Raw genomic sequence first — 27413 nt, 5'->3', positions numbered from 1 at the left:
ACAATGGACTCAGTCGAGGGTGTGTTGAGAAATAAATGTTGATTTTGCTAAAAATGCTTAACAGTTTTTATTAGACTTATCAATATACTCTCCTGCACATTGAGGCTGTTCCTTCAGCTACTACGTAATCCGAGACCTGAATTAGACACGCCACCCATCGTCCCATTACAACTTGTTGATTTATGACAGTCGTGTGTCGGAACTGACATTTGTTACATCGCGATCTAATCCAGCAGACAGAGTCCTCTTAAATAAAGACCTCTGTGGCAGATTGTGGTTACCTTATCTGCACGGAAAAATAGTTTGAACTGTTCCGTCACGAGTGTATATCTTCTCCAGTATCATATCGACCTAAGGTGATGTGCCATGAATTTATCAGTTGCGCAATAAAAGTATTTAAGCGCCCATCCTAAATTTATTTATGGAAATCAGCTGATTAATTTTCGCCAACTTATCCTTGATGAAGTTCCTATGCAAGAACCTCTGCCACTGCCTTTCTACAGTCATTTTTGTTTAATGTCATCTGGGTACTTTCTTCTGTAATGTGTGCCAAATGCTTAGGGTCATAATTATGCAGATTGTAAATGATTCCAAACTTTTCACTCCAAAAAACGAAAGTTGTCATTATTCTCGGTTTTACAACGCATTTACGTTTTCCAGTAACGCAAGATAATTAAACAAATTTAATTTTCGTTCTGAATTTGTCCCTATCTGTCAATAAATTTTCTTCGATATTTTTTGTTCTGATTAATAGCTGCATTCCATGTATCTACGTGGCCGGGGTCTCCCTCTTTTCTTCCTTCCTAGCGATTCCCACTCCATTATTAATCGTGGTCTCTCTTTTCAAGACATCCCTTTCGAAAGTCCATACCATACGAGTTGTTTTTCTTCCGCATTATCAATAATCGAACTTATCACATCCGTTTTCTTGCTGATGACGTAATTTATAATCTCTTCCTTCCTTTATAAACCTGCAGTCGATCTCCAAAAGCCCATTTCAAGTGCGATCAATTCTTTCATTAATTGGAATTTAACTACATTTTTGAAGACAGTTAAAAGCCGCATTTTGTATTTTTATTGAGCGGTTTCGCTTTTCAAATTAACAAGAAAATCATCAGAACATACACTGTATTGAGATAATACGGAGAACTTACACTGACATTACGTAAAGTACATATTCTACTTCCAGTATCGTGACTTATGTTTAAAGTTGGCTGATAGCCTTAAAAACTGCCTTTAAAGTTGGCTGACAGCTCTAAAGATTAAACTGGTTGTACTATAGTACGTTACGTTTGAAGTACGGTAGTGAATGATAACACTGACAGCGGCAAAGATGAAATTGACTGTACAACAGCACTTCTAACGTCCGTAGTATAGTCTATCCAAAGATAATTTACAACTACAGAAAACGAAATTTATGTTTTAATCGCTTCTTTTATGGGGGTGTGTACAAACATCTCATATCTGTACGTATCCTATTACCTTTCAAAAAATACGAGTACATCTGTAAAAATTAAAATATCCTTCAAAATACACTACCAAAAACACATATTTAAAAATTATAATAAGTAGTCGTTGTAAACAGAGTACAAAGATCCTTCTACCTACTCGCCATAAACGTTAGTTTCACTTCTGCGACACATTAATCCGTTACAAAAGAGGCGTGTTTTTTAAAGTAAGTGCCGTTTTGAAATTAAAAAAAGTGCTAAGATATCTCAATAATTTTATTTTTAGATGAAAGCCTGTACCTTAATCAACTTTTCTACATGATTTCCGTCAATATTGAGGCACTTGTCATAACGTTGTACCAGTTTTTGAATACCCTCCTCATAAAAGTCTGCCGCCTGACTTGTTAACCACTGCATCACCACTGTCTTGAAGACGCTGACCGCCCAGGTGTTTCTTCAAGTGCAGGAACAGATGGTAATCACTGGGCGCAAGATCGGGGCTGTACGGAGGATGATCTAGGGTTTCCCACCGAAAAGATGTGATGAGATCTTTGGTCTGATTCGCCACATGCGGACTGGCATTGTCATGCAGCAAAACGATGCCCTTGCTCAACTTTCATGGATTGTTGCTTTGATTCTGGTGTGACGTAGGCCACTCATGTTTCACCGCCCGTAACAATTTGGCTTAAGAAATCATCACCGTCGTTGTGGTACCGCTGAAGGAAAGTCAATGCACTGTCTACACGTCTGGTTTTGTGCCCATCCGTCAACATTTTCGGTACCCAATGTGGGCACAATTTTCGGTAATTCAAGTGCTCCGTCACAATGCCATACAAAACACAACGAGAAACGTTAGGAAAGTCATCCCGCAAGGAGGAATCCGTAAAGCGTCTGTTTTCTCTCACCTTATTGTCCACTTCCTGCACCAAACTTTCACTAACGACCGAAGGACGCCCACTCCGTTGTTCATCATTCACATTTGTGCAGCCATCTTTAAATGCTCTCACCCACTTTCTTACCATTCCATCACTCATAATGTTTTCTCCTTAAACTGCACAGATCTCACGATGAATATCGATCGCTTTTAGTTCTTTAGCACTAAGAAATCTTATAACAGCCCGTACTTCACAGTCGGCGGGGCTCACGATTATCGGAGGCATCTTAAACACTCAGTACACAACGTAAAGAGTCAGACTGTAATGGCGTCAGTGCGTAGATTAAGGTACAGGCTTTCATGTCAAAATAAAATTATTGAGATATATTAGCACGTCTTTTTTTAAATTTCAAAACGGTATTAAATTAAAAAACACGCATCGTATTTGTTTCTTTTATATGGTATGAGATGGTTACTTTAGTAAAAGAGGTGGGACTTGTCTCAGCTGCCAATGCGCTACGAGCCGATCGCAATCTTCCCCTTCCAGCATCCTCCGCAAAGGGGCCAAGTAAAAGTGTGGCATCAAAACACATTTAATATTAACCTACTTCAGTTAACAGTAAACGTTAGTGTTATCCCATTAAAATGCTATTTTTCATAATCTGCGATTTTTCCGTCCCCTCCATTCAGGAAACTATTAGTCTTAGAGATAAAATGAAGAGAACATTTTTTTAAAAAAATAATTTAGTTTAATTTTGCTCTGGGAAACATTTTTGCTAGAAGACGCAGGTTTGGAGATATTTAAGAAAAAAAATTAGAACAGTGACTTTTAAACGCCCCCACCCCTCCATAAACCCCAACTCTCACACCCCATCGGTCAGTATTTTTAGTACATTGTTCATAACACATCCCTCTACTAGTGTACAAAAATTTGGGACTATACGAATTTTTTCCCAAGTTGACCTAATTTTGGTCTTCGGTGACCGGGCTACAAGTGAGGAACAGTTCTTCAGCATACCCTACCACTTTTGCTTCTTGTGTGGATTGATTCCGAGACATAGCCACAGATCGTAATGTCGTTGCTACAGTAAATGATGCAGTTTGTTATTTCCGTTCCGAAAAGGTACCAGGATGCAGTTTCGTTTTTTAGTCCTCACACTTTAGATAACACGACACTTTGTTCCATTTGTTTTTATCCAACAACAATCGTCTCGTGCATACCCGCTATACCCATTTCCATTATAAACGCATGCTCTGATTTTGTTCATATATCTTATAGATTTAAGTGTCAGGAAGTCTTTTCTGAAAGTATTTGTATGGAGTGTAGCCATGTATGGAAGTGAAAGGTGGACAATAAATAGTTTAGACAAAAAGAGAATAGAAGCTTTCGAAGTGTGGTGTTACAGTAGAATGCTGAAGATTAGATATGTAGATCACATAACTAATGAGGAGGTATTGAATAGAATTGGGGAGAAGAGAAATTTGTGGCACAACTTGACTAGAAGAAGAGATCGGTTGGTAGGACATATTCTGAAGCATCAAGGGATCACCAATTTAGTATTGGAGGGCAGCGTGGAGGGTAATAATCGAAGAGGGAGACCAAGAGATGAATACACTAAACAGATTCAGAAGATTGTAGGTTGCAGTAGGTACTGGGAGCTTGCACAGGATAGACTAGCATGGAGAGCTGCATCAAACCAGTCTTCGGACTGAAGACCACAACAACAACAACATGTTACAGGAAGAGCTAATTTCCTTCTTAATGTGCGACGGCACTTAGATCGTGTATACAATGACAAGTAAAGAGGTTACCCACTGGAATTTTGAGAGACAGTGGTATGTGAGATTTATGCTACGGCACTGTATAGTGCGAGTGACTCACGAGACCGAATGACTTGTAAGTTTGACTGGATTCGTGATGCACAAGGAATGTTAGTAAGAGTAAATCAGGCAATGCAGCAAAGTAGCGAAACGTAGACAGAAGTGCGTAAAATACATTTCAGATGGATAATTTTCGATGATGTGTATGTGAATAGTATGGAAACAATATGTTTCTAACATTTGAAGGGTGGTGTTCCAGAAGTGTAAGGCTGTAGACTTACCTTCTCCCATAGTAACTTCCAGTTTTAGATTGTAAAGGTTCGTTTGGCTTCAAAGCATTCTAAAGTCTCGTGAATACATTTTTAATTTTTATAGATTATTGCCGACTGTTCATATAAGAAAATTAGTGCAATGTACACATGTTCCAAGAATGGAAACTGCGCATGATCGTTGTGCCGGATGCAGATAAGTCGTCTGGTAGTTCATCTGCTGGTCGTTGGTCCTTGAGAATATGACAAACACGGAGACATGAGCTCAGCAGTACAATAAGCATCTAGCTGTGACGTACAATGCTAAAGAGCAAAACGTAATGGCAATTAGAAGAGTAATAATGAATTGACCCTCACGATTTGACGGTCAACCATATAGCATATCGTTACGTTGTAATTGTGCGACTGGAAAATCGCCATTCACTGCCTTTTAATGGCGTGGGAAGCAGCTGATGCAGTTATAAGGGGCTCGCGTAATACCTTCAGTATACTAATGCATTATGCGTTTTAACTATGACTTCTGTTCATTTAAGTGTGATCGGTTGCTGCGTGTAGTTTTCTCTGGGAGAGCACATGTTACACAGTAACTGATGAACGTACGAGAAACATAATTTCTGACAAAATGTGGGATGAGGATATGGTTTGCTGCGTAGATTTAATTTTTCATTCCTTTTAAAGAGGCAAAGGCCAGTGCAGGTGTTAACTGGGAATTCAGTGGCTTCTGAAAATGTTCAAATGTGTGTGAATTCATAAGGGACCAAGCTGCTGATGTCACCGGTCCCTACACTTACACACCACTTAAACTAACGTTCTCGCTTCCCACGCCCGTGTTCCCGGGTTCGATCCCCGGCGGGGTCAGGGATTTTCTCTGCCTCGTGATGACTGGGTGTTGTGTGATGTCCTTAGGTTAGTTAGGTTTAAGAAGTTCTAAGTTCTAGGGGACTGATGACCATAGATGTTTAGTCCCATAGTTCTCAGAGCCATTTTGAACTTAAACTAACTGATGCTAAGAGCAACACACACATACACACACACACACACACACACACACACACACACAAACACATGCCCGAGAGAGGACTCGAACCTCCGGCGGAAGGGGCCGAGCAGTTCGTGACATGGCGCCCCAATCGCGCGGCCATTATGCGCGCCTGTGGCTTCTGACTTAGCAAGCCACGTCACTGTGTAAGACTTCCGGTATTAAACGTCCCTTGGGCCTCAGAGTTTCTACAAAGATGCTTTTTAACGTCTGTTGTAAAATGTGATCCCCCTAGCCTAATTTCCGTTGCCTTCATAATGGCAAGATTAATCATTTAAAGTGGAACAATATTTTCCACCTAGCTAGAAACAAACGAGTCATAAAACCAAAGATTATTTGTTGAGTTTTTAAGGTGTCTGGCGAGGAACCTGGGGCAAATTTTTGGATAAAGTTAAGGAACCAGCTGCGAACAGCGTAACATCCCTCTTCGGCTATTTGTTGTCCCCGCAGCCACCTATTATCCAAAACAAATAGTAGAGAGTCGGTATTTCCAGAGCGCCATTAAATTGTTCAGTGATGTAGCTACGGGGCATAAATTCGCTGACATCTCCTGACCCAAGCATTGCTTAATCGCATTCGAATCTGTTGTGAAATACTTGTACACAATAAATAGTAGAGACTGAATAATTCTAATAAGAAGTATTACGACAGGATGCTAATGTGCTTGGTTATGTGGCGAAGTTTTTTATTTCAATCATTATGTCATGAAGACCGCGTTAATGATTACAGTTGGAACGTAACTAGTTTATCACACGACAACCCGCAGATAAAAGAACTTATCGGAGGAAAGTCGCGTAGTGTTCTCGCCTGATACAATTAACTGGCTCTATGGGAACACATACATCTACTTTTCCGATACAAGCTATCAACATAAGGAGCCACGAGAATTTTCTGAGTGACTGGATGACGCCCGTAACTACACTCATGCTCATAAATTAAGGATAATGCTGATACATGGTGAAACAACTCTCTGGTAGGCGGTTTCCGGGTTTAAATCACCTCGGGGTATGACCATGCGGTGCATTTGACCTGCGGTCGTCGCACGGTGGCGCTGGCAGTAGTCCACATACGCAGAGGTGTGTTGGTGCATGTCAGATTACGGTGCAGCGAGTAAGTGTGCAGATGTTTTCAGACGTGCTAATGGTGACTGTGTGTTGAAATTGGCTCAAAGAACGCATATTGATGACGTTATGAGGGGTAGAATACTAGGGCGACTGGAGGCTGGTGAAACACAGCAGGTCGTAGAACGGGCCCTCCGTGTGCCACCAAGTGTGATCTCAGGATCATGGCAACGATTCCAGCAGACCGTAAACGTGTCCAGGCGCTACAGTACGGGACGTCCACAGTGTACAAAACCACTAGAAGACCGATATCTCACCATCAGTGGCTGCAGATGGCCACGGAGTACTGCAGGTAGCCTTGCTCGGGACCTTGGCGCAGCCACTGGAACAGTTGTCTCCAGACACACAGTACAGATGACGAACAGACATGGTTTATTCGCCCAGAGACCTGCAAGGTGCATTCCACTGACCCCTGGTCACAGGAGAGCCCGTAACGCCTGGTGTCAAGAACACAGTACATGGTAATTGGAACAGTGGTCCAAGGTTATGTTCACGGACGATTCCAGGTATAGTTTGAACAGTGATTCTCGCCGGGTTTTCATCTGGCGTGAACCAGGAACCAGATACCACTCCCTTAAAGTCCTTGAAAGGGGCCTGTATGGAGGTCGTGGTTTGATGGTGTGGGGTGGGATTACGATTGGTGCACGTACACCTCTGCATGTCTATGACAGAGGATCTGTAACAGGTCAGGTGTATCGGGACGTCATTTTGCACCAGTATGTCTGCCTTTTCAGGGGTGCAGTGGGTCCCACCTTCCTCCTGATGGATGATAATTTACGGCCCCGCCGAGGTGCTATCGTGGAGGAGTACCTTGAAACAGAAGATATCAGGTGAATGGAGTGGCCTGCCTGTTCTCCAGACCTAAACCCCGTCGAGCACGTCTGCGATGCTCTCGGTCGTCGTATTGCTGCACGTCTTCAAGCCCCTACGACACTTCAGGAGCTCCGACAGGCACTGGTGCAAGAATGGGAGGCTATATCCCAGCAGCTGCTCGACCACCCGATCCAGAGTATGCCAACTCGTTGTGCGGCCTGTGTATGTCCGCATGGTGATCATATCCCATATTGATGTCGGGGTACATGCGCAGGAAACAGTGGTTGTTTAGTAGCACATGTGTTTCGGGACGGTTTTCTCAACTTATCACCAATACCGTGGACTCAGACCTGTGCTGTGTGTGTTCTCTGTGTGCCTATGCCATTAGCGCCAGTTTTTGTGTAGTGCCACGTTGTGTGGCACCACATTCTGCAATTATCCTTAATTTATGAGCATGAGTGTACTTCCTCTCCTGCGCCAAACTCTTCATCTCAGAGTAGTAGTTTTACTCAACATCCTCGATTATTAGTTAGCTGTTTTCTAATGTCTGTCTTCTCCACATTTTTTACGCTGGTGCCATGGAAGCTACTCTCTAATACCTTGACACGTGTCTCATCACCTTATTTATCCCTTCTTGTCGTCAATGTTTTCCACGTGTTCCTTTCCTCAACGATTTCGTGGAGAGCCTTAATATTTCTTATCTTACGTCTACCTAATTTTCGACATCTTTCTATAGTACCATTTCTCAGACGCTTCGATTCTGTTCTTCGCCTATTTTCCCACAGTTCATAACGGAAGCTGTTTTCCTAACGTACGATCTTTAAAAAAATTCTTCCTGAAAATAAGAACAGTGTTTGATAGTAGTTGACGTCTCTTGGCCAAGAATTCGTTCTTTGATTGCGCTAGTCTGCTTTTTAGGTACTTGTTTCGTCCGTCATGTGCTATTTTGCTACCAAGGTAACAGAATTCGTTCATTCCGGCTACTTCACTATCTCCAGCTTCGATGTTAAGTTTATCGGTAATCTCATTTCTGTTGCTCCTCAATAATTTTTTGATTCCATTGAACAGGTTCTATGATTCCTCCAGACTTTCAATGATCCGCTGTGTCCTATTTTATATGTATCTCTAATCAATCAAAGGTGACTGAGCAGAAGGCCTGTGCAAAATTTCAGCTAACAGTAGGAAAAGAAATCTGATGCTTTGCTATAACGATGATGGCAGGAAGTTCTCAGGCACTTAGCTGTGCATGGAATGGAGGGTGTTTGAGACATTATCCTGCAAAAACACAGAGCAGCATTTTTACAATAGGAATGGTGGGAAATGCTGTTCAGATAATTTAACGATGGATAAATTCTTGAAGAACAGTGCGAATACTCACATCTGTTCTTCTGTGTGTAAAAACCTACGTGCTTGCTAGCAGACATATTCGAATTAGATTAAGCATACCTCATCAGCTGTAAGGTTCAAATGGCACTGAGCACTATGGGACTTAACTTCTGAGGTCATCAGTCCCCTAGAACTTAGAACTACTTAAACCTAACTAACCTAAGGACATCACACATATCCATGCACAATGCAGGATTCGAACCTGCGACCGTAGCGGTCGCGCGGTTCCAGACTGTAGTGCCTAGAGCCGCTCGGCCACTCCGGCCGGCTCAGCTGTAAGAAAATATATATTATTAGGTAGGATTACTAAAAGCATGAGAAACATAATTTGTCTATTGAGTGGAAAATGTTGTAGTTGCACTACATTAAGAATTATATTCACTTAACATATCACTAATACTTTATTTACATGTAAATGGTTGTGTATCAGAATATATACAGTAACAATGTGTTACACACAATAAAACTTGCAATAAATAAATAGGAAACGAACATTCAACACAAAACACTTACAATGAGGCTATAACCAGGAATGCAATGCAAGATTAATTTATTTATCAAGGGAGTAATCTTAAAACATTCTCATTGAAAGAGTATCTTTTGTCTTCCTTCCAACAACGCAAGTTGACGTTAATTCAGCAGTCTTGTTCACAGATCGGCTGACATCTCCTACGGCCAAAAAATCTTGACTTCGACCTTGTAGCAAATTATCTTGTGTTGCACTTCATTGTACATCTCCCAAACCAGGCTACCTTCCACCTGAAAATAAATTAAAACTTAGCATCGTACTTACTGCGTTGATGCACGTATTTGTAATACTTCCTAACTGCCATACAAATATGCATTGAGTGAACAACATGCAGAATCAAATGTTCTGTAAGTTAAGTTCTTAAAGTGCTGACAACAGTCACAAAAGAAGGTTTACTTTATACTATAGAGATTGTACCTGTTTTGTGTCTTCCTTTACATACTAAATTAAAGCTACCAGCTGTTTGTATATTTGGGCTAATGTCAGGAACTACTGTACGGACTCTGATGCAGTTTTCACAAATAAGTTCACAAAGAAGATTTGTGTACACAGTTTATAACTACACTACTGGCCATTAAAAATTGCTGCACCCAGAAGAAATGCAGATGAATTATTTTACTAGAACTGACATGTGATTACATTTTCACGCAATTTGGGTGCACAGATCCTGAGAAATCAGTACGCAGAACAACCACCTCTGGCCGCAATAACGGCCTTCATACGCCTGGGCATTGAGCCAGAGCTTGGATGGCGTGTACAGGTACAGCTGCCCATGCAGCTTCAACACGATACCACAGTTCATCAAGAGTAGTGACTGGCGAATTGTACGAGCCAGTTGCTCGGCCACCATTCACCAGACGTTTTCAATTGGTGAGAGATCTGGAGAATGTGCTGGCCAGGACAGCAGTCGAACATTTTCTGTATCCAGAAAGGCCCGCACTGGGCCTGCAACACGCGGTCCTACATTGTTGTTATTGTTGTTGTTGTGGTCTTCAGTCTTGAGACTGGTTTGATGCAGCTCTCCATGCTACTCTATCCTGTGCAAGCCTCTTCATCTCCCAGTACTTACTGCAGCCTACATCCTTCTAAATCTGCTTAGTGTATTCATCTCTTGGTCTCCCTCTACGATTTTTACCCTCCACACTGCCCTCCAATGCTAAATTTGTGATCCCTTGATGCCTCAGAACATGTCCTACCAACCGGTCCCTTCTTCTTGTCAAGCTGTGCCACTAACTCCTCTTCTCCCCAATGCTATTCAATACCTCCTCATTAGTTACGTGATCTACCCATCTAATCTTCAGCATTCTTCTGTAGCACCATGTTTGGAAAGCTTCTATTCTCTTCTTGTCCAAACTATTTGTCGTCCATGTTTCACTTCCATACATGGCTACACTCCATACAAATACTTTCAGAAACAACTTCCTGACGCTTAAATCTATACTCGATGTTAACAAATTTCTCTTCTTCAGAAACGCTTTCGTTGCCATTGCCATTCCACATTTTATATCCTCTCTACTTCGATCATCATCAGTTATTTTGCTCCCCAAATAGCAAAACTCCTTTACTACTTTAAGTGTCTCATTTCCTAATCTAATTCCTTCAGCATCATCCGACTTAATTCGACTACATTCCATTATCCTCGTTTTGCTTTTGTTGATGTTCATCTTATATCCTCCTTTCAAGACACTGTCCATTCCGTTCAACTGCTCTTCCAAGTCCTTCGCTGTCTCTGACAGAATTACAATGTCATCGGCGAACCTCAAAGTTTTTATTTCTTCTCCATGGATTTTAATACCTACTCCGAATTTTTCTTTTGTTTCCTTTACTGCTTGCTCAATATACAGATTGAATAACATCGGGGATACGCTACAACCCTGTCTCACTCCCTTCCCAACCACTGCTTCCCTTTCATGTCCCTCAACTCTTATAACTGCCATCTGGTTTCTGTGCAAATTGTAAATAGCCTTTCGCTCCCTGTATTTTATCCCTGCCATCTTTAGAATTTGAAAGAGAGTATTCCAGTCAACATTGTCGAAAGCTTTCTCTAAGTCTACAAATGCTAGAAACGTAGGTTTGCCTTTCCTTAATCTATTTTCTAAGTTAAGTTGTAGGGTCAGCATTGCCTCACGTGTTCCAACATTGCTGTGGAATCCAAACTGATCTTCCCCGTGGTCGGCTTCTACCAGTTTTTCCATTCGTCTGTTAAAAATTTGGGTTAGTATTTTGCAGCAGTGACTTATTAAACTGATAGCTCGGTAATTTTCACATCTGTCAACACCTGCTTTCTTTGGGATTGGAATCATTATATTCTTCTTGAAGTCTGAGGGTGTTTCGCCTGTCTCATACATCTTGCTCACCAGACGGTAGAGTTTTGTCACGACTGGCTCTCCCAAGGCCGTCAGTAGTTCCAATGGAATGCTATCTACTCCCGGGGACTTGTTTCGGCTTAGGTCTTTCAGTGCTCTGTCAAACTCTTCACGCAGTATCGTGTCTCCCATTTCATCTTCATCTACAACCTCTTCAATTTCCATAATATTGTCCTCAAGTACATCGCCCTTGTATAGACCCTCTATATACTCCTTTCACCTTTCTGTTTTCCCTTCTTTGCTTAGAACTGGGTTTCCATCTGAGCTCTTGATATTCATACAAGTGGCTCCCTTTTCTCCAAAGGTCTCTTTAATTTTTCTATAGGCAGTATCTATCTTACCCCTAGTGAGATAAGCCTCTACATCCTAACATTTGTCCTCTAGCCATCCCTGCTTAGCCATTTTGCACTTCCTGTTAATCTCATTTCTGAGACGTTTGTATTCCTTTTTGCCTGCTTCATTTACTGCGTTTTTATATTTTCTCCTTTCATCAATTAAATTCAGTATTTGTTCTGTTACCCAAGGATTTCTACTAGCCCTTGTCTTTTTACCTACTTGATCCTCCGCCGCCTTCACTACCTCATCCCTCAGAGCTACCCATTCTTCTTCTACTGTATTTCTTTCCCCCATTCCTGTCAATTGTTCCCTTATGCTCTCCCTGAAACTCTGTACAATCTCTGGTTTAGTTAGTTTATCCAGGTCCCATCTCCTTAAATTCCCACCTTTTTGCAGTTTCTTCAGTTTTAATCTACAGTCCATAACAAATAGATTGTGCTCAGAGTCCACATCTGCCCCTGGAAATGTCTTACAATTTAAAAGCTGGTTCCTAAATCTCTGTCTTACCATTATATAATCTCTCTGATACCTTCTAGTATCTCCAGGATTCTTCCATGCATACAACCTTCTTTTATGATTCTTGAACCAAGTGTTAGCTATGATTAAGCTATGCTCTGTGCAAAATTCTACCAGACGGCTTCCTCTTTCATTTCTCTCCCCCAATCCACATTCACCCACTATGTTTTCTTCTCTCCCTTTTCCTACTCTCGAATTCCAGTCACCCATGATTATCAAATTTTCGTCTCCCTTCACTACCTGAATAATTTCTTTTATCTCATCATACATTTCATCAATTTCTTCTTCATCTGCAGAGCCAGTTGGCATATAAACTTGTACTGCTTTTAGTAGGCATGGGCTTCGTGTCTATCTTGGCCACAGTAATACGTTCACTATGCTGTTTGTAGTAGCTTACCCGTACTCCTATTTTTTTATTCATTATTAAACTTACTCCTGCATTACCCCTATTTGATTTTGTATTTATAACCCTATACTCACCTGACCAGAAGTCTTGTTCGTCCTGCCACCGAACTTCACTAATTCCCACTATATCTAACTTTAACCTATCTATTTTCCTTTTTAAATTTTCTAACCTACCTGCCCGATTAAGGAATCTGACATTCCACACTCCGATCCGTAGAATGCCAGTTTTCTTTCTCTTGATAACGACGTCCTCTTGAGTAGTCCCCTCCCGGAGATCCGAATGGGGGACTATTTTATCTCCGGAATATTTTACCCAAGAGGACGCCATCATCATTTAACCATACAGTAAAGCTGCATGCCCTCGGGAAAAATTACGGCTGTAGTTTCCCCTTGCTTTCAGCCGTTCGCAGTACCAGCACAGCAAGGCCGTTTTGGTTAATGTTACAAGGCCAGATCAGTCAATTATCCAGACTGTTGCCCCTGCAACTACTGAAAAGGCTGTTGCCCCTCTTCAGGAACCACACGTTTGTCTGGCCTCTCAACAGATACTCCTCCGTTGTGGTTGCACCTACGGTACGGCCATCTGTATCGCTGAGGCACGCAAGCCTCCCCACCAACGGCAAGGTTCATGGTTCATGGGGGTAGGGATTATTCCGCTGAAATGTAGGGTTTCGCAGGGATCGAATGAAGGGTAGAGCGACGGGTGGTAACACATCTGAAATGTAACGTCCACTGTACAAAGTGCCGTCAAAGCGAACAAGAGGTGACTGGGACGTGTAACCAATGGCACCCCATACCATCACGCCGAGTGATACGCCAGTATGGCGATGACGAATACACGCTTCCAATGTGCGTTCACCGCGATAACGCGAAACACGGATGTGACCATCACGATGCTGTAAACAGAACTTGGATTCATCCGAAAAAATGACGTTTTGCCATTCGTGATAGTCCATGCTGCTGCAAACGTCGTCGAACTGTTCGTGCAGATGGTTGTTGTCTTGCAAACGTCCTCATCTGTTGACTCAGGGTCGAAACGTGGCTGCACGATCCGTTACAGCGATTCGGATAGGATGCCTCTCATCTCGACTGCTAGTGATACGAGGCTGTTGGGATCCAGCACGGCGTTCCGTATTACCCTCCTGTACCCACCGATTCCATATTATGATAACAGACATTGGATCCCGACCAACGCGAGCAGCAATGTCGCGATACGATAAACCGCAACTGCGATAGGCTACAATCCGACCTTTATCAAAGTCGGAAACGTGATGGTACGTATTTCTCCTCCTTACACGAGGCATCACAACAACGTTTCACCAGGCAACGCCGGTCAACTGCCGTTTGTGTATGAGAAATCGGCTGGAAACATTCCTCATGTCAGCATGTTGTAGGTGTTGCCGCCGGCGCCACCCTTGGGTGAATGGTCTGAAAAGTTAATCATTTGCATATCGCAGTATCTTCTTCCTGTAGGTAAAATTTCGCGTCTGTAGCACGTCATCTTCGTGGTGTAGCAATTTTAATGGCCAGTAGTGTATCTCTGTATTTGAATACGCATGCTTATTCCAGTCTCTATGGCGCGTCAGTGTATACTGTCATATTGATTACGTATAGTAAGGTTTTCAGCTACACATAATAGTAAAATGTCTTTATCAGCATCAGTATGTAATAACAAATTCGCACCATCTGCACTTTTCACAGTTAATGTGTTCATCACAACATGAGCTTCCTGAGTACGAGTAGGTAATTTCGACAGAATTTTCCTCCTGGCTTTGTAAATGGATTTACTTAAGCTGTCGGCATTTTAATGGCTATTTCTTCTCTTTTCGGTTGGTACTGGATACTAAAGCGGGGGGCGTGGGTCCTGCGCCCAAAGCTATAAGATTCACAGTCCCACTGGAGGTGCCAATTTTGTGATGCCTCTGAAGTGTTAAAAAAACCGCTGCGCATCACAACTTTTTTTTTCCAGAGTAACTGCTTTCCATAAGTTTTACTTAAATGAAGCGCAGCAGCAGCAGCAGCAGAACAAAAAAGAAGGATAAATGTGCTGCAGCAACGCAATGCACAAGCGGTAGCTCGAAAAAAGCAGCTATCAAGGAGCTTGGTTGATTAGGTATTTGCACATTCCCTATAGTCATCCAAAATTGCTCTCTCAGATTTCCATCTTTTCCTCTTTGTACCCGATAACTGCCGAAGAAATTATTTCTGTAACGAATTCGTTCTCATTTTACTGGTTCCTCCCCGCTTAAAGTTTTGCACTTATATCAGTTTCCTCTTCTTCTTCATCTTTACCCTCGCCCTTATCCAGTATTTCTACGGGGTCAGCACGTTTGGATCTGGCAATGTATTTGTACCTCATCTGTCTGCGTCCAGTGTTATCCCATGTGAAAGTAGAGAACATTTTCGAAGCGTTTTCGCATCCTGTAACAGAGGAGGGATATGGATACCAGCCCAGTATTCACCTACTCGGAAGTGGGGAACCACCTAAAAACCACATCCAGCTTAGCCGGCACACCGGCCCTCGTCTGTTCGGGCTATGCGGGCGAGTGGACTTACTTTAGTTGAACACAGGGAAATTTGTGTAGAAGGTTGTGACTATGTTTCTTTCATTCTTATTTAATAATGTACATCTCGATTCAAATCAGTGAAGCATGTATTCCTTGCACTCCATAAGATAAAAATTTATGATCTATGAAAGCGCACTGAAAATTAATGCCTCCGAATTTTTAGTGTGAAAATTCTTGAAGCCTTTTTTTTTTAAAAAAAAGACGTTAGTAAGATAATCTTTACTCCCCGTTTCAAAATATTTATTTCTGAACGAGGTCAAGGTAGCGACGAATCCATTTCTCCAAACTAGAGACCTACTTGTGGATACCGTCACTCTGTGACCAAAATGGTACTGAAACAGAGGATGACAGACTAAAGGCCGAAATACTAAATGTCTTTTTCCAAAGCTGTTTCACAGAGGAAGACTGCACTGTAGTTCCTTTTCTAGATTGTCGCACAGATGACAAAATGGTAGATATCGAAATAGACGACAGAGGGATAAAGAAACAATTAAAATCGTCAAAAGAGGAAAGGCCGCTGGACCTGATGGGATACCAGTTCGATTTTACACAGAGTACGCGAAGGAACTTGCCCCCCTTCTTGCAGCGGTGTACCGTAGCGTTCCAAAGGATTGGAAAAGGGCACAGGTCATCCCCGTTTTCAAGAACTATATCTCTAACGTCGATCAGTTGTAGAATTTTGGAACACGTATTATGTTCGAGTATAATGACTTTTCTGGAGACTAGAAGTCTACTCTGTAGGAATCAGCATGGGTTTCGAAAAAGACAGTCGTGTGAAACCCAGCTCGCGCTATTCGTCCACGAGACTCAGAGGGCCATAGACACGTGTTCACACGTAGATGCCGTGTTTCTTGACTTCCGCAAGGCGTTCGATACAGTTCCCCACAGTCGTTTAATGAAGAAAGTAAGAACATATGGACTATCAGACCAATTGTGTGATTGGATTGAAGAGTTCCTAGATAACAGAACGCAGCATATCATTCTCAATGGAGAGAAGTCTTCCGAAGCAAGAGTGATTTCAGGTGTGCCGCAGGGGAGTGTCGTAGGACCGTTGCTATTCACAATATACGTAAATGACCTTGTGGATGACATCGGAAGTTGACTGAGGCTTTTTGCAGATGATGCTGCGGTGTATCGAGTGGTTGTAACAGTGGAAAATTGTACTGAAATGCAGGAGGATCTGCAGCGAATTGACGCATGGTGCAGGGAATGGCAATTGAATCTCAATGTACACAAGTGTAATGTGCTGCAAATACATAGAAAGATAGATCCCTTATCATTTAGCTACAAAATAGCAGGTCAGCAACTGGAAGCAGTTAATTCCATAAATTATCTGGGAGTACGCATTAGGAGTGATTTAAAATGGAATGATCATATAAAGTTGATCGTCGGTAAAGCAGATGCCAGACTGAGATTCATTGGAAGAATCCTAAGAAAATGCAATCCGAAAACAAAGGAAGTAGGTTACAGTACGCTTGTTCGCCCACTACTTGAATACTGCTGAGCAGTGTGGGATCCGTACCAGATAGGGTTGATGGAGGAGATGAGAAGGTCCAACGGAGAGCGGCGCGCTTCGTTACAGGATCATTTAGTAATCGCGAAAGCGTTACGGAGATGATAGATAAACTCCAGTGGAAGACTCTGCAGGAGAGACGCTCAGTAGCTCGGTACGGGCTTTTGTTAAAGTTTCGAGAACATACCTTCACCGAAGAGTCAAGCAGTATATTGTTCCCTCCTACGTATATCTCGCGAAGAGACCATGGGGATAAAATCAGAGAGATTAGAGCCCACACAGAAGCATACCGACAATCCTTCTTTCCACGAACAATACGAGACTGGAATAGAAGGGAGAACCGATAGAGGTACTCAAGGTACCCTCCGCCACACACCGTCAGGTGGCTTGCGGAGTATGGATGTAGATGTAGATGTAGAATGTTTGAGTTTGTTACAGAGCCACAACCTCACCTGTGCTAGTACCGCTTCATCACTGTCAAAGTAAAGTAAGGTTGGTAGATTAGGTCTTTGAACACTCCACACATTCTTCCAAAATTGCTCTCTCAGAATTCCAACTTTTCCTTTACACTTTTAGAGCAGGTGAAAATAGGATGGGGCCATGTCGAGACTGTATAGGGGATGATCGATAGCAGTGAATCCAAGGCGTCGGATTGTTGCAGATGTCGCAGCGCTCGTGTGTGTCCTGGCATTGTAATGCTGAAGGAGACCGTGCTCCATGTGTGGGCTAAGTCTTTGAATTCGAAACTCGATTACACACGCTACAATCCGGAGCCCTCTAGCGGCAGAGGGGTGCAAATATACAGGCTTGAAGAATAAAGGTGTAGAATATCAATAACGTTTGATTCACTCAAAAGCCTTGAGAGTTATCACATTACAAAATAGGAGGCATTGCTTTCCTGCACGTCCTCGTAGTACGGAGCTGTTTATACTGTTGATGAAGGTAAAGAGTCAATTTCTCTTCAATAAGACCTTTAGGCCGATTGGGTTAACTTTCTGACAGATGGATCATCCTTAACAGTCCCAGTGAACAAAAGGTAAACGAGAAATCACGTACGTGCTCCTTGTATAGCGCTCAGCTTTAGAATATTAGCGTGTGGTTGTAATATATTTCGTAGACGCGAAGAGGGGACAAAGTCAACTGTCAGCACCTATGCCAACAGTTCTATTGCGTGCGGGACACCTTGTTTACGAAAAACATGCACACCTGATCAGCAGTTTGACGTCACGCAGTTAGCTGCTGCAGGTGTCCGCTGAACAGTCCCGAAAATTATGTTTTGGAACTGATAAAGCTTGGTGGCGTGTCTGAGGTACACTCTCGCGAATGTGACGCAGGCTTTCTCGGTATTAACAGACGCAAAATGGCGACAGGTTTCGGGAGTGTTACTTAGAACACACTCTATTTACATTACACTGTATTTCTATTGCCATTGTCACAAACAAAAGCACTACGTCGCCAGTCGTGTTATGCCTCCTTCTTCCACCGCCGGTACCAAAACATAAACATACTGTTGGGAATAATACAGTGCGACATCTGCCGACTGTTTTCTCAGAAATTCACGTCTGGTTCGCAGCTCCCGTTTCCAGAATAACGTCAAGGCAGAAATTCTGCGATACTTTAGTGTTGATCACGGTGTCTCTCCGCGGCAACTGGCGTTGCAAGTTTAACGACATTTTGGATGTCATATATCAACAGTTTTCGATTAAAGTTAAAAAAAAACTTCTGACTGAAGACCACATGTGTAAAAATAACAGAAAGCGAAAAATTGTCGACAAACAGTATCAAGAATAGTATAAGGGGTGTTAAAAAAGAAACGAGCTGGAGGCATAATTACAGAAGCCAGTACCTGCATGTTAGAAGTATTGACCCTAGCTGTTGAGACACTTGTCCCACTGTGACACAAGGGGGTGAATGGCTGTCTCATAAAATTCCCGGGGCTGCGATGTTAGCCAATGCCGCACGTACAGCTGGACGTCGTCGTCCACACGAGTGCAGGAAAGGTTATACTGACGTTCTTCTTTGACCAAGATGGCCCCCTTCTGATTCACTGCCGGCAGCACGGGACAACAGTTGAGTGCCCAGCGTTACTCGCAAACCTTGACTACCCTTCGCCAAGCGATCAAATCAAAACGACCAGGCAATCTCACCTGTGGGGTCATTCTGCTCCACAACAATGGAAAGCCTCATACGGCCAACACAGTCGAGGCACTCCCGCAAAAATTCAAATTGGAGGTTCTCGGCCACCCTCCATACAGTCCGGACCTCTCTCCCTATGATATTGCGATTTTTGGCCCCCTTAAAAAGGGACTTCGAACGACAACGTACAGCTGTACTTGCGGAATTGGTTAATATCGCGGCCCCGGGAATTTTATAAGACAGCCATTCACCGCCTTGAGTTACAGTGGGACAAGTGCCTCAACAACCAGGATCAATACTTCTAACATACAGGTACTGGTTTCTGTAATTATACCTCCGGCTCGTTTCTTTTTGAACGCCGCTTATATTTAACAATGATACATTTTATATTTATCGATTATACAAATTCAGATACAGAAATTTCAGATTGTAAATTTACTTAATACTTTCGGCTCTGTAGCCGAGGTCGCTATGACATACTAATGCGTTGTTCGAGAGTCTGGGAGAATCGTATCGTGTCTTAGTGATGGAAGGAAATTTCATCAGAAAGATGTGGCTGGTACGGAGATAAGAAGTTGCAGCATGGAGTTTCTGATCAACAGGTCGTGTGCAGTGACCAAGCTCTCCGTAGTGCCTAAAAAAGTAATCACATATAATTCCCTCAGTGTTTCACTGATTCAAAATTTCCGACACTTCCCCTCAGATTAGAGAATTTGTTTCCTCTCTGTACCTGACCATCAAAGCGTCTGGGAGTAAGAATCTCTAGTTATCCAAACTGCAAATACGTGGACTCCTGGTTCTTTTCAGGATCTAGGTTTCCGTGAAAGAACGTGCCATCCCATACAGCTAAGTTATTGTGATGCTGTCCTCACTGCTTTTAACATTTGTTGTCATTATTATTATTACTACTATTAGTAGTAGTAGTAGTAGTATTCTGACACATTGATTAATTCAACAGATGATTATTAGAACTGTGGTAATTTTTCATACGTCTTTTATCAACACATTTCTTATTACACAGGCAGCGACGGAAAACTGTTTTAATGAAACTGATTTTTTTGGGTTTTGTAGAGTGTTGAACTTTAACACAATAACAAAAAATCAGTATAACTCATCAGTATTCAAAAAATACATTTTCAGTGATTTTAATGTCATAAATTTCATTTATTAATGTAGTAATATGAAGCTGAAATTTCGGTGGTAGTGGTTGCACAATTATAAATTGGTATCTGCTGCGGTAAGCCCTTGGTCTCTCCTGGCATTTACGATGAGTTTATGATTAATAAACGTGAAATAAAAATTACAGGTTTCGTAAAGAGAGTGTACTTTTCGCACTTTAGAAACGTTCTGTCCCTACAGAGACAGAGGGAGGTGATGCTAATTAGTTTTAAACCAGTTGCAAAGTGATAGAGCTACAACACATTGAATGTTTTCGACTCCTAAGCACTTCGCCGGCGTCGTAGGGTGAAGTGGTTGTCAGGGAGTCCGTTGTGAGGCCACGTCACACTCTACACGGTATCAGCGACACAGATAATACGAAAACAATTGGAAAACAGGTACCAATGCTGGTAGGTGTTAAAAGGCTTAACTCACTGTGCAGTGGGATACGTTATTTTTTGGTGAAAAATAATGGGGAGGGACAAAGCCCCGCTTACTGAAACGATTACGAGATTAGCCAACGCAGAGAAGATCAGAAATGTTTGTTCAGTCTGCTTTTTTAAATCCTGTATATTGACAAGTTTCGAGAAGATCATCGGTGATTGTGATAAGAAGAGCAAAATTCGTTAGTGTGTTAACGAGATGTAAGAGACTTCTTTTAAGGGCAATGTGAAATATTTTAGTATTGTCACAGAAAAGAGGCTTCAGAGTTTTGGCGATAGGTTGTTTGATATGGTGGAGCAAAACCATTTGAATGTCGTGTGTGCCATAGTAGGCTACATCGTTTGTGATGATGATGTTTGGTTTGTGGAGCGCTCGACTGCGCAGTCGTCACCGCCCGTACAGGGTCCCAATTTTTACACAGTCCAATGTTTAACTCAATCCACTCTAGCAACTGTCACAAATGACGATGATGATGATGAAATGATGGGGACAATACCCAGTCCCCGGGCAGAGAAAATCCCCAACCCGGCCGGGAATCGAACCCGGGACCCCGTGATCCAGAGGCAGCAACACTAGCCACTAGACCACGAGCTGCGGACTACATGGTCTGTGAACCGAGAAAATGACTACGCATCAACGCCGGCAGACGAACTGTTCCGTGAGAAAACTATTTCATAAATGCTACAAGGATTTAATTCATAAATGTTCAGACAATGGACATTGCAGGGGAAGCGGATAATGGCGCCAGAAACCTGATTTTTTAATAAATCGAACTCTCATGTATAAAACTGCTTGAAACGGCTGATTAATTTCCAAATGCGTTAATGTGTTAAATATTTGAAGGTAAGGATGTAAAATCTTTGTGGCTGAAGATGCAAAGCCCTAATTATGTTAGTTTTATTAACGTCGGATTTTATAAGAGGTGTGTCGAATAGGAATGAGACTGGCAACACTGCGAGTGACCTGGCAGCTCTGAGTTGTTCTACTTGTGTAGATCAGTGTGTTCATCCCTTACGGATGCTTGGTCCGAGTTTCAGCTCCGTACAACCGTCACGTGATTTTTTAGAGCGCTGTCAGCGAAGCTGTATTTTTGTTGTGTGTTATGGAAATGGAACAGAGGAATTTACAGCAACTTCATACCGCCACGTTCTGTGTTGAACTTGGTGTCTCTGCGAAAACCTTTGAAAAGTTAAAACAGAGCTATGGGAAAATTCCTTATCAAGAGCACAAATTTTTCGGTGGCACAAATAACTTTTGAAAGGTCATGAACACGTTGGAGATGACCTTCAACTTCAAAAACCGACGAAAACGTCGAATGTACGCGTGGTCTTGTGAGATTGTTCCTCCAGGCCAAACTGTCTACCAAGAGTTTTAGAAAGGTGTCCTTGAAAGGCTCAGAAAAAGTGTGCATCGAGTGAAACCGGGAGACCGGACATTGCAGACAAATGCATCACGACAACACCCCATGTCGCACGATCATTTCCATCAAGGAATTTTTGACCTCAAAAGGCATTCATGTTGTTGCACAGCCTGATTTAAGTCCATGTGACTTTCTCCTCTTCCCAAAATTGAAAAATGTCTTAAAAGCACATCATTCTGCGTCTCTGGAGCTCATTCAAAACAAATATGACCGACATGTTGAAGGCCCTACTATTGAAACTTCTCACGCTGCTATCAAGAGTGGGAACGACGACTCCCCTGTGTATAGCTTCCGAAAGCAATTACTCCGAAGGGAACAATATTGTTATCCGAAAATAAAATAAAAACTTTGGAAGATAAAAAATCGGTCCCATTATTTTTCTCACACACCTCGTAGTGTGTGTAATTTGCAGTTCGTTTGAAGAAAAGCTAGTTTTCCACGCATTTCAATGTTTATGAAGATGTAATTCCTGAACTATGTCTTGTAGAATGATATAATTTTGCAGGTACATTCAGTGGTATAGCTAGATGCTGCCTGGAAAATGTGTTGCGAATAAAAATTGTAGTAAAGAAGTAACAAATTAAAACGCCTTGCCTGACGCTAAGTTTTAGTGTATGAACAGCGAAAATGTGACATGCAATAAATTTTGTTCCTGTTATTATTTTGTGGTGAGTGTCAGCGAAAAAATTTAGAAAAGGTTTTAAATTATGTGTAAAGTTTGTTGGAAGTCGTAAGTGCTCTAATTTGCTAATACAATATGAATATAGTTAGGGTGATTTGGGCACTGCGAGCTATGCTCTCTCTAGACAGATACACTGTTTCTAACGTTAATACCCGTCTTATTGTGGCGAACTTTTAACGTAACATTATGTCTCATAATGAAAAGCTCATGTTAGCATTCTAAATTAACCGAACAGTTATATGAAATAGAGAAAATCAAATTTTTGTTGCCCCTGGAACCCGTTACACGGCAACTTTCAAATGGAACTGGGTGACCGGATCATCGTTTCAGCCGTTTATTGATATATACGATAACAAGGTAAAAGATTTAATAATACTTATTCAGAAATGATTAAAATTTCCACAGCAGGAACACGATGCACCTGCAATTTTTTGAAACCGAAGTTTCTTTATGAACGCTTTAGCTGTTAATGTTTCTGATGCAACTAGTTCAGCGCCCGCTGCCTCACTCTCATAGACTGTATGACATGTAGATATTTTTTGTTTTTATTTAATCGATTTTTTTATAAAAACCTTCATCCTCCGTTTGACCCCCATAGGGCTTGAATGTTTGAAAACAGTGAAATACTTATTTTTTTAATTTCTAACTGAGAAGCCAAATTTAAATTTTCATAGATTTATCTTTAAAAATGGTTTCATAATAAATTATTTTCATAAAGAAATCTCATCCCCTATTTCATCCCCTTAGGGGCTCAATTTCCAAAAAACACTGAATCAAATACCTTTCTACTTGTAACCAAGAAGTCAAATACCAATGTTCATAGATGTAGCTTTAAAAGAATTTCAGTAGTTCTTTAACAATGATACTTTTCAGAAAAAGCTTTTACCCAGTATTTCATCCCCTGTAGGGTGAAATTTCAAAAATGCTGAAACACCTATTTCTTTATTTTTGGTGGAGAAACCAAATATTCATTTTCGTATGTCTAGCTTCAAAATTGACTTAATAGCGACATTTTCTTTAAAAAAAACCTTTACTCCCTATTTTACACCGTTAGGTTCGGAATTTCGAAAAGTCCCTTTCTACATGACGCCTTTATGGGTTCCACACCTTCTGTAAAGGCAGTGGGAGATCTGCTGGTACTAGTATTGGCCGCTTCACTAGAAACTGAAGGGACGCCAGATGGAATAGAGAGTGTGTACCAGAACATACTTCGTAGGTGCAATGTCGGCAATAACGTTGGTAGTCGCCACATCAAGCCGATGTTATAGGCATCAGTACTGTTCTGTACGTACAGTGTGATGGGTTCTTTTTTGTTTCGGGATAATGTAAACTCGTAGTGTTTAAGTGCTAAATGGTTCAAATGGCTCTGAGAACTATGGGACTTAACATCTGAGGTCATCGGTCCCTTAGATTTAGAACTACTTAAACCTGACTAACCTAAGGACATCACACACATCCATACCCGAGGCAGGATTCGAACCTACGACCGTCACAGCAGCGCGGTTCCGGACTGAAGCGCCTAGAACCGCTCGGCCACAACGGCCGGCTTTAAGTGTTAACACTAAAGAAATGTGATAAGGTGCTAAAGGGATGTTTCGTTATATTTCCTTTCAAATTGTTACCTAATAATTGTACTGCGTCACACCTAATTCATTTCCTCAAGCAGAAGGGGATGAGTCAAACCTCTGTCGTAGAACGGAAACAGTACATTTCCGAACTTGGGTTCCTGTTCAGAATATTGTGTACTCACTCCACTCTACAAGTTCTAGAAGTTTGTAACGGGAATTTCCGAATACCCTATATATATTCAACTAAACTGCTTTCGTCGTAGTGTATTCCCTATTACGGAAATGCACATTCACTGTGCTCATAGTGAACGACCTTATACTTATCTACTTAGTCTTACTAAACAACTTGTTCTAGAACGAAGGTTACATTTCGAAAGTAGGTGCGTAATGCGTTTATCCTAAAGCGCCAAGTTATCTGTATATCTCGATAACAAGTGTCTTCAAGTGGTCGATTCTGTGTGATCCTTCTTATCACTTTGTCTCACAAAGCGATTAAAGTGCTTGAGATTTCTGTGACCACCGCCTTGCAATGGACTATTTCTCAACTTATTGATAAAACTTCCTTCAAAGATGTCAGTTCCGGGAAGTATTCGTTGATATCCGATCATCCTTGGAGGCAATCATAAGGCCTGGTTGCAGTGAGACCTCAATATTGTGATCCTTCGCGTTGTTCAGCATCATTCAAACGTTGACTGATGTGTGCAGTCATGAAAACTGCACTCGGGAGCTAGGGGTGCCACATTTTTGCCCACGTGTGCCTTTGCTTCCAGCACTTCGTCACATTTACGCAGTTCCATAATTTGAATCACTGCATGTACTTAAACAAATGTTTTTAATCATCAGATGTACCATTTATCTAAAAAGATGCTGGGTGTACAGTACGCACACCAAACGACAAATGAAGATTCGGGACTGATTGTATCAACAAGTGGGGAGAAATTACTCTGACGTTCAGACGGTCCAGTTCTCGGATCACTACTATTATTCCTTATTACGCTGACAAGAGCAGAAATATTGCTATTTTCTGATCACGAGTAACGTACAGTATAGGAAATAAGGGTATATGTAAAACTGGTTCTTCACAGTTTTTAAGTGTATGCATTGATCACGATTTGCATCAAAATCACATGTTACAGATCTTCTCCAATGCTTGAGCGCAGCAATATTTGCTCTAAACTTATTTCCTGATTTTAGTGCTTAGAGCACTAGAAACGTAGCTTAGCTTTCATCAACTGATGTCATATGGAATAATTTCCTGTAGCTGTTCCATACGTAGACACAAAGTACCCATTTCACAGAAAAGTGCTGTAAGGATAATACATCCTTTATCTAAACAATTGCTTAAGAAACTGGCCACACGATAAGCAGTCTCACAATACATTTACTCTTATATGAAGTTTGATATGAGGAATGGGACACTATTTTAAAATAGTTATATTCATAAATATTTCGATTGGATCAAAAAGAGTCTCCAATATCCACAAATTAACCTTACATTTGCACCGAAAGGAGCATAGTATGCACCCATAAAAAGATTTGTCCACCTTTATAGTGATTAAAAGTACGTCTGACTGATGATCCATAGTTTAATATGAATTCCTGAACAAAAAGCGTGTATGTACTAATTGGGCTATACTTACAAATTTGGTCATTTATTAAGGTAAAAAAAGATAAAAATCGAGTTATTTGAATGACCAGCACGTAGCTATACTTTCAGAGAAGTAATTTATCTTACTTATGAATCCACTGACACGATCAAAATACGAAAAGAATGAAAAATACAAAGAGTATGATCCGAAAAGAAGAAATGAGTGAATGTTTTAATAGCATTAGAGTCTGAGACACAAAGTGGCTATTGAGGATGTTAAATGCCAGCTTGTCTGATTAGTGCTAAGTAGCACTTACCTATAAGGCTTAATAAAATTAATAATTGTCACACAAATTTGTTATGAATTGAAATGATAATCAGATTTCTACAGCGAATGGCTTCACTTTTACGGGGAAAAAATTACTATTTTCTTGCTAAAAACAACAGTCTTTGTGAAATGTGAACTTAATGAGGCGCGGATTAATACTATCATGCTGAGCTCAAACTTTGGCAAGCTGCACAACAGTTTTCCAATCACATTTTATAACGAGGTCGCCAAGAAAAGTTGAAACATTGATTTCTTGTGTGATTCTGCTCCGTTCGCATTTAGGGTTTATTAGTGGGTTATCAAATTGCGAGAGGAAGGGAAAAGTGAAGGGGAGACAAAACATTTCAATAGTGGCTGAGTCGACGTTTTTAGAATTAAACAAGTAGGTCGGAAATCCTTATGTATACGAGTTTTTTCATGTCGCGTTCTTTATTTCGAAGTGAGGTGGTGGTAGTAGAGGAAAGCTAATTACGTACATACACTCATTCATTCATTTCCATGTCCAGTCAGCATTTCCAGAAGGTAACAGCTCCCATGGCCTTGTTGTTTCCCTCGATCAGGCCCTGTGTTATGCAGGGTTGTTGATGTTGAAGACAAATTAGCAGGTGGGCCGGGTCTTGTGTTGTTCCGCACTCGCAGCATGTATCTCCATCAGCTGGAAGAGGGTCCCATTTTCGTATGTTGATCTTGCAAAGAAGAACGCCCACCCTACGACGATTGAGCGATCTCCAAATAGGGTAGGGCAAGTCATTTCCTGGAGTTAGCTCTTCCTTTACAGGGATATCAGGTGGTAGTTTGCTCTTCCACCTGGTGATGAGGTTAGACTCTGGTGTTCCCTCTAGTGGTTGAGTCCTGGCGATGAAGCTCTTTCTCGACTTCAGTCGACGGACTGCAGCCTGATGATCATGCAATGGATGTCGGGAATCACAAGTTTGCTTAGCCCTCTCTGCATCAGCAGCAACAGCCCTTCTAATAATGGGGGGAGCTATTCCAACAATCGGTTAGATTTTATCGACTGGAGTTGGCATCATACATCCCGACAAGATACGGACGGACTCATTCATTGTAATATCAACCTGTTTGGTG

The 27413-nt window shown here is 41.6% G+C and overlaps 1 protein-coding gene across 1 annotated transcript in view; it reads right to left on the bottom strand.

The window, feature by feature from the left end:
* Positions 1-9304: 9304 nt before the first annotated feature.
* The window catches only part of LOC124804603, a 102007-nt gene continuing 83898 nt past the window's right edge, over positions 9305-27413 (bottom strand). Inside the window, exon 4 of the mRNA XM_047264801.1 lies at positions 9305-9530. Coding sequence (XP_047120757.1) covers positions 9441-9530 — 90 coding nt within the window. The 3' untranslated portion in view covers positions 9305-9440. The remainder of the gene's footprint in view (positions 9531-27413) is intronic.

Source organism: Schistocerca piceifrons, chromosome 1 (assembly GCF_021461385.2).
Source record: "Schistocerca piceifrons isolate TAMUIC-IGC-003096 chromosome 1, iqSchPice1.1, whole genome shotgun sequence".
NCBI lineage: Eukaryota > Metazoa > Arthropoda > Insecta > Orthoptera > Acrididae > Schistocerca > Schistocerca piceifrons.
Note: the sequence above shows the minus strand (reverse complement) of the source record. Positions and strands in the feature narration are given on the sequence as shown.